The sequence below is a fragment of the Eucyclogobius newberryi genome, unplaced genomic scaffold (genome assembly GCF_026437365.1).
Source record: "Eucyclogobius newberryi isolate DKJ021-1_F unplaced genomic scaffold, fEucNew1.0.hap1 SCAF_10, whole genome shotgun sequence".
Taxonomy (NCBI): Eukaryota; Metazoa; Chordata; class Actinopteri; order Gobiiformes; family Gobiidae; genus Eucyclogobius; species Eucyclogobius newberryi.
Window position 1 is genome coordinate 22308314 of NW_027315724.1, and position 8533 is coordinate 22316846.

The 8533-nt window shown below is 39.1% G+C and overlaps 1 protein-coding gene across 2 annotated transcripts; it reads left to right on the forward strand.

The window, feature by feature from the left end:
- Nucleotides 1–130: 130 nt before the first annotated feature.
- scn3b (sodium channel, voltage-gated, type III, beta) lies at nt 131–7845 on the forward strand. 2 transcript variants are annotated; one of them, XM_072463127.1, is made up of 6 exons: nt 131–360; nt 1356–1522; nt 1599–1827; nt 4327–4465; nt 6041–6109; nt 7062–7845. In XM_072463127.1, the coding sequence occupies exons 1-5, from the start codon at nt 318–320 to the stop codon at nt 6102–6104; spliced, it is 642 nt and encodes a 213-aa protein (XP_072319228.1). In that variant the 5' UTR covers nt 131–317; the 3' UTR covers nt 6105–6109; nt 7062–7845. The 2 variants fall into 2 exon arrangements, with proteins under 2 accessions (XP_072319228.1, XP_072319236.1); XM_072463135.1 differs by lacking the exon at nt 6041–6109.
- Nucleotides 7846–8533: the final 688 nt, after the last annotated feature.

The following is an 8533-nucleotide window of genomic DNA, read 5'->3' on the forward strand; positions in this document are numbered from 1 at the left end:
GTTCGAGAATGACGACAAAGGGCTTTCCGGAAGTCGGGGACGCGTAGATTACCTCATAAACTGCTGACGTTTGTGGAGAACTTCTAATAACACAGTTAACAATCCGACTTTTTTAGTTTTTTCAATTTTTTTTGTATTTTTTTCTCAGATTCTTTTGTAAAGTTTGCTGCGCGTTTGTCCACCTGAGAGCGGCGCTGTCCGTGGTGCTGAAGTTGTTTCCGACCCCTCCATCTGGATTTAAGTTAAAAGAGATAACTGGACAAATTAGCCTCAAATCTGCTAAGTACAAACACCAACAGCTCCACAAAGGGCTGAATATGCTAACCCATCTGCTCACAACCACATGTATGCTTTATTTTGGTAAGTACAACATTTGACTACTATAAAAAGCCTATATTATCATTTTTTTGTAGAGACAGATCACCCTTTAACAGTAATTGAGTGTGTGGATGTGGCCAAATCTAACTGCCACGTTTTGTGCCCATCTTCCTCTGCACTCTTTCCACGTGTCAGTGAAAAAAAGCACAAGTTGAAATCAATGGCACTGTCACTGCCTGCCCAGGGGCCTGTGGGGCGTTACATAAGAGTGCTAGACCCGACAAGGCAGTAGTCACAAACAAAGACATCAAATATTCCATTACTGTCTAAAAGATTGCTTATCCAGTTTACCAAAATACTTGTTTTCCATAATTCCCCTCCCTTGTATTCCCTGAAATACACATCGATAATTATGTTTTATGTGGTCTTCATGACTTCCCCGTCTGCCTCCCACATCTACTACTTCTGTTCGACATGCACTCAATGCTCTTGCCGTCTAATGGACCAGTGGGCATCAATAAAGCTCTGGATGAGGCTTTTAGCAAATGCATCTCTCATCTGTAGGCTGTTAAGATCTGATATTTCTAAAAAACAAAATCTATATCAGTGTATATTAATTGGGTATTGTTTTTTGTATCTGTAGCGAGAGGTGGGTAATACATATCACATCTAAATCGAAACCCCAACCCTATGCAGCATTTAAATAATAAATATACTGTAAACAAATGCTACAAAAAGTGATGATTAAACATTTAAATTAAAAAAGTTATGGTGTAAACTCTCAAATAAGGGTGTTAGGTGATATTTCTGCCCTTTTTTGATTAATACTACAGGCTTCTCACATGTGTTTTATACATAAACCTCAACTAAAAAGTGTAAAGCCATGTTTTAATGCATTTCTGTTGCATTTTCGTCATATCATCGACCTATTGTTATCGGAATACAAGTGTTTTTTTTACCAAGTGTTTTTATTTGAGTATTTCTTCACATTTTTACCATTGCGTACAGTAAAAGCTTAACCTGTTTTATTTCTGCAGTGTGTCCGAGCCATCAAGTGTGTGTGGATGTCCCATCAGAGACACAGGCAGTCCTGGGCCTGTCCATGAAATTAACCTGCATCGACTGTATGAAGAGAGAAGAGGTCAAGACCAGAACCCGCGTGGACTGGTACTTCATGCCCAATGAGACCTCGGGCAGAATTCACGTACGGGATTGTTAACACCCAAACATCACTACGTTAATTTTGCTCATTAAACTGTCTCTTTATTCCTCTCCGTTAGATTTACAAGTATCGGGAGGGCACCCCCATTGAGCTGGACAGTCGATTGAAAGGCCGCCTGCTGTGGAATGGGAGTCAGGACTTGCAAGATTTGTCCCTTCGAATCCAAAATGTCTCGTTTGATGACAGCGGATTTTACACGTGCGAAGTGCATCGAGAGTTTGTCTTTGACTACTTCACTCCTACTGCAGCAACTATTAAAAACATCTCTCTGACGGTGATGGAGAAAGGTACGGTTCCTTTTATTACTCTATTTACTATTTTTGAATTCAATCCCAAAATAGTGATTTAATTTAATAGTATTAGTAGTTAGTATAGTATTTTTTTTACTTTTTACTTTTTTCTACAGTAGCTTCAAGAAGTGGTGCAATTATTCAAACCCAAATACATGATAAAAAAGTTAATTTGTGGAGGCAATTCCTAACAAATAATTATAAGGTTCAAGTTTGTATATTTTATTTATTTTAAAAGAATCTCCCATAGAGGTATTTAGCCTTCTATCTGAAGCTATCTAAGTTAAGTTGCATGTCAACGTAACCTATTAGTAGAGCAGGCACCAAACATACTCAATATTATATCCAGCAACTGTAGAGTGTCAGAAAACAATGATGTAATTAAATTGCTTCTTTTGACGTATTCTCTTTTGTTTTGTTGTTGAAGTGCCAAAAGTAGTGATAATATCTATACAGTTTAGTCAGTAGCCCACATACAGGAGCTGTTTGTTTCCTTCTATAGCCTCATCTGAACTGACTAATTTTAGACGAGGCACGCTCCATATCCATCATAGACTGTAGCGGCACAGATTTAGCACAGTGTAACTTATCATACAGCTTAAGTACGGCGCGCAATAATGTATCATGTATTGGACGGAATGACCCAGATGTTATGCTAAATATGATGAGGTCCAGCTGCTCACGTTGTAAGGGAGCGACTCGGCCCAGGGTCAGTCATTTACAACGTCTGCATCCCGGCGACTTGTGTGTACTGAATGTTCCCCCTTTTTTCTTTTCATGCTGTTCTTCAAACTGCTATTTTTTTGCTATTTAATGCGTTTCTAACTGGCTGCAGGCTTCACCAAACGAGTGGGCAGGCAGTGTAGCTCTAATTACAACACTTTTCTCCTCCCACTTGTGTCTGTACTGAGCAAGAATAATTCTGTTTTTGTTTGTTTGCTTCTATTGCCCAGCTATGCTTTCATCTGTTGTCAGTGAGGGCTTAAGTCAAAAGCCACATCATTGCTATCTATTATAACGGGGTAATGTATTCCGCTTCCTGTACGCCTGTCTTGCTGAATGTCTTTAATTCCACTTGGATCGAATATACAGTAACGTGTATATTTGGAGATGGCTCTCCCATGACGCCCGCGTGCATGTGCTAGAACTCATTATAGGCTGTGAGGTGGTCCAGACCTCTTGGATTATAATTGGTTTTCTGCGTTACACTGCGATGTGTGTAATTATTTTGTTTTCTGAAAATGTACTCCAGCACAATGTGGTATCGCATTTCAGAAAGCCTTTGGTGCTCTGTAGCCTGCAGTTGAGCATCATGTTACTGGAAGGACTTCCAGGATGTTCATTGTATTCATACATTTGCATTAGCTTCTTCTTGCACGAGATTGGATTACACAAATTGTTAATTACAAATTGTAAAGAATCACTTACATGGAAGGCTTTGTGGGATTTGGTACATGCATAGTCAAACAGTGGTTTACAGTGGCTCATGATGTCTCACAAATTCATTACATTATTTCCCATAATAACATGTCAAGGATACTTACGTCACTCATGTTTTTGCCACTTAAAGCCCTGGCAACCACTTAACATATTCATTTATCTCTTAAACTATCATCACATTAGTGGTAATTGCTTAGAATGAACCAGCACTTCTGCATTTTCAGTATCACTTGTAAACGCTGCATCTGAGTAAGACTTATTTCTTTGTGAGTTTTTAAAAGTTATTTATAAAAGCACAGTGATAGATACACCTTGGCAAAATCACATCGTTTTAGATTCTTCGTCTGTGTAACTATATTTTGTCCTTGAGAGGGACGGAAACAGTTTTATCAATGTGACAATATCACAGAGTTATGAAACCTTCTCAAGAACTATAGAAGTGTGTTTTGTTTGGTGTCTATAATTCTGAAATGTATAGACTCTATACAGGGATACAAAGCTTTTTAGTTTGCCCTTAAAATACTCCGATAGTTCCAGAAATCAGATAATGATGAGATATTTGGTGTGCATGTAAACATCATTTTAGTTGTGCTACTTTAGAGGCTGATAAAATAATGAGAAGAAGAATTACCGGTATGTGGATATCGAGTGCAAATGCCACTGACCTATAGCATGAACACAGATGGTCATTAAGCTGCTAAATGACTGAGAGCCGACTAACACGGGGTTGTTTGTCCCTTGTCTATCACTAATTGCCATGACTCCATGGGAATGATTTGGAACATTCCATTTGATACTGACTGAATGTGAATGAAAGGAAAGGGAAACGGTGCTAAAACAATGTGAAAAATCCATTTGCCAAGGTGTATCCAAACTGTCCCCCGCAGATATATGATTACACATAGATGCCATGAGTCAGGGCATGCTCAGGCTCCTAAAGTCCTAAACTTTTCAATCAATAATTCCTTAACACTTTTATTCTATGGAATGTTGATGGCGAAGATGTGCCCTACATGATAAATGTTTGCCTGTTGTTGTGTCATTTGTCCCTGGCAGCCCGCGAGGACCTTGCTGCGCTCTATTCAGAGATCATGATGTATGTGCTGCTGGTGTGTCTGACCTTATGGCTGTTGGTGGAGATGGTCTACTGCTACCGGAAGATCTCCAAGTCCGATGAGCAGGCGCAGGACACAGCGTGAGTGTTGCACCCAGATAAATGCACTAACTTGCTGACAGCCACAGCGCAGATAAGCCATAGTGAAAGTTATTGCTTCCCAACTTGTTTGCGATCCGTATCTTACTTTGGTAACTTTAGCATGATTTACAGCCAGGTTGAAAATCAGATCTTCAATCTTTAAATAGTTAAGGATAAACCAATCAATGCTGAAAGTAACATTAGGCCGTGTCTTATTTAAAGCATTCCTAGTTTGCAGCATTAGCGCTGTGCTATATTATTTATAAGCCAGTTAGAAATAGATTTAGCCGACAGACCGAGAGTGACAGAAATAAAAAAGTCAAACAGGAAAGTAGACAAGCCGACACAGAGGTAATTGAGTCTGTACTATGTGGTTTGGTAACCTTCTTGCAACAGTAATCAATCTTTTCACGAAGACGGGGTGACAGTGCTGAGAAACTCTGAACACTGCTGACTACTTTCAACCCCCATGCTGGAGAGGATGACCCAGTTTTGGTGCTTTCCCTGTAAATGAGAACCCCTAAGAGAGCGAGCGGTACTGCCAGCTCCCTCCCCAATCATTATAACATTATTCACTATTCTGGTCAATCGTTAATGGGTTATTTTTCCAAACAAAGGTGCCATTTCTAATTACTACTAAAAGCAATTAAACTAAACAAAGATATCATACAACCTGTCTGTCCCGATTGATACTGTCTCACAGGTAATTGGAGCTAATAAACAGCTACATTTGGTGGATAATTGCAATTGTAAATCAACCTAGCACCAGACTAGTAAGTACCATATAATCTTAGCCATTCCAGCCCATTCTGTGGACAGTGTTAACGTAAGGGTTATTGATCTTTTCAAGAGAGCACATTAAGACTGGACAATATAACTCCCATTGTATATTTTTACTGACTTTGAAAGCATTGGCTTGTAGAAACCACTTTGCCAATTGTTCACTTAATCCATTAATAAAGTGCTTTCATTCACATAGGCAGCAGTAGGATTCTTATTGGAGCATTAGCTAATCGTATCATGTATGTTGTTCAAAAGCAAGAAATAAGATAAAATAATAATACAATAAGATAATGAACGTTATGAGATCTCTTAAGGATCTTTTAGAGCCACATTTTGGATGCAGAAGGCAGTTTGGCTGAAGTCTCTTGTCACATCCAGACAAGGTTCAGTTGCTCTCAGATTGAATAACCGACATCCAGGTAAAACATCTGTTAAGGTTACAGATGAGATTTGTCTTAAATTTTGCAGACAGAGACACAAAGTCATGCAGATGGACATCTTTTGAAACTTGCAGGTTGTAATTCAGGTATGGGGGCTTTTAAAAACATGACATTTGCTATTAAACACAGTATAAAGCTGTCAGTTTGATGGGTCGCCTGTCAGTCCCCTCCAGTCATATTAGTTTGATGGTTTTATATTCATCCTCTTTGGCGCTGTACATAGGGACACCATAAATCACAGACAAAGAGTTTTTCCACAAAGGTCACACACAGTCTTTCATTAAAAGTGAATCGTGGGATGTGTCGGGGGCACCTCCGCGTGGCTCTTAGCCCTTCATTTGTTTCTTCTCAGGACAAACTACCTAGCCATTCCATCTGTGCAGAAAGACTCTACAGCTGCTCCTGTTACAGAATAAACATGGTATTTGACTTCAGCCTCTCCTATGACTAGTTCATCCACTCTTTCCTCAGTGTCCCTGAAGGGATCCCTGTGTATCTTTGTGCCATTGTTGCTTCTGTCCTCGTTCATGTCAAGACACTCATGAAGTTCCCTGTCAAACCTCCATACAATACATATTCATCCACTGTGTCAATAGTTTCATATTCTGTGTATGGCAACATATCAAGGTTTTTCAAATTATAGATAATTTAAACTACAAGTGCATCTTAAAAGTATATAATGTAAAAGTGAATGTACTGTTGTTATACCATATTGAAGATGAACGTCTATCGGATTTCTTTGTGATGCTGTTGTCCCAGGACTTTCTCCATTAACCAGCCACCTTTTACTGATGTGGAGGGAAATAGCTTGAGCTGCCATTTTCAAACCGCTTAGACACAAATCTAGTATTGATTATCCATTAGTAACTAGTATAGCTCAAAAGGGCAAGCACATGTTTTTGTTTGGGTGAGCTGCTCTCCACTGTTCCTTTTGCTGTATGGTTCAACCATTAGCCCTTACATGGATCCAATTAATACAGAGTTTTTCACCATCTAAAAATGCTCCATTGTCTTCAGGGACATTTTTCTATAGAAATATGCAATGAAAATATGTCAACCCTCACTCTACATGTTGTCTCTCTATATATGGGATATATGTCCGAGGACAATCATGCACAAGCTGTCACATTCCATAATGTTTTACAAAATGTTTTAAGGTGCACCTGACTTTTAAATGAATAAGGTAAACATTTATAAATTGTTATATTTTACATCTGATATGCTTGTGTATGTGCTTAAGTTATGTATTAACATAGACATTTCTAACAAATACACAAATGATTAGCAACCACTCATCATCTAAATGCCAACATGTCACGGCATTTGTATGCATGCAAATAAGAATATAATTTCCTTTATCTTTTCTTCCTTAGGTACTGAGCAAACAGAGCCTAGATGTGACTTAAAAGTCAAAGATCACATGGCCTCATCTCCACCACAGCGAGGCTTTCATTTCCACCCTGAGTGGTTTGAGCCGTGCCAGCCATCCTCCCTTGTGTACGCACGTCTTGTGAAGAGCCAGTCAGACATGTCCAAGTACTCCATTTCTCTCCTGCTCATCCTTTAACTTTATACCTTCATGCCAGGAATTTAAAATCAAGTGCTTTCTCCAAATACCTCCAGCTTAAGGGGGAGAACTGTGGATGTAATGCATTTAATATCAGAATAGCTCTAGCCAAGTTACCTTTTCAGATCCGCTAGTGCTTAGTACTTATCAGTACATTAGTGTGCCTCAATAAGCATAACCTGCTGAATATCATAACACAAATTGTACAAGGTTGGTTGTGTAATGCAGTCAAGGTGGTTAAACTTGACTCTCACTCCTTTTATATATTATAGTATGTATTCTTACATTTTATATTTGTCCTGTTTAGTACATTTTTCTTTTTAAAAAGTCGATGAAAGAATAAGGACGTAGATTTTATTCTACTGTATGGATGGTCATTTCTTCAATTGAACTTTACTGTATCAATACAATTAAAAGCCAAGTTGATGACAATCAATACATTTCTTTTTTAACTTTCCTAAATCTTTTGCTATTTCCTAATATGTGCCAAAATATGTACCCACTGTAGAAAAGTATGTAGTGTCCTGCTGTTGTTTATTGTACCCTGCGCGAGTGACCTTGTATAAACCTATTAAACAAAGTGCATTCCACGTTAGAGCTCCTGTCTTCAGTGAAAACACGCTTCTCGGGGAACCGCCAGGGCACGGCTTTAACCCAGGACCTCTTTTCGGATGTTGCCAGGATGTAGCGAGAAAATACAATCGATCTCAAGCTGGATTGATATCAATAGTTGTTCTGTGTCGCGTTATCTGCAAAACAAGGAAACAGTGGACAACAACAAGGAATCAGAGAGGTGCCGGCTCCGTTTAACCAATCGCCTCCAAGTAAGGAAGCTTGTTTTTAAAGTCCATTTACCGCTATGTATTTTTTTTGTTAACATAGTGCTGCACATCAGATTGCAAATGGATTTACTGGTAATAATGAACACAAGTGAGTCCATGTGTAGTCAGCTGGAGTTTTATGAGTTTGATTCCAGCTTGAATAATTTGCTGAATGTCCATCCTTCTCTCATCCTATAATTTCACACTCCACAAAAAAAAAAAAAAATACCATGAGGACATTCAATATAGTTATTGCATATTGAATGTGTTTCTGATATGTAGAGCTCTGAGCATGGATGAAGCTGTGAGAGAGAGGCTTGTGGGAGGAGATGAGGCTGAGAGATACAGGGGCTGGCACTGGTGGTGGGGAGTGGGAGAAAGGGAGCAGGGAAGAGAGTGGCAGTTAGTGAGATGTGATGTATGCTGCTCTTTTAGCTAGCCGTGACCCACAGCAGTG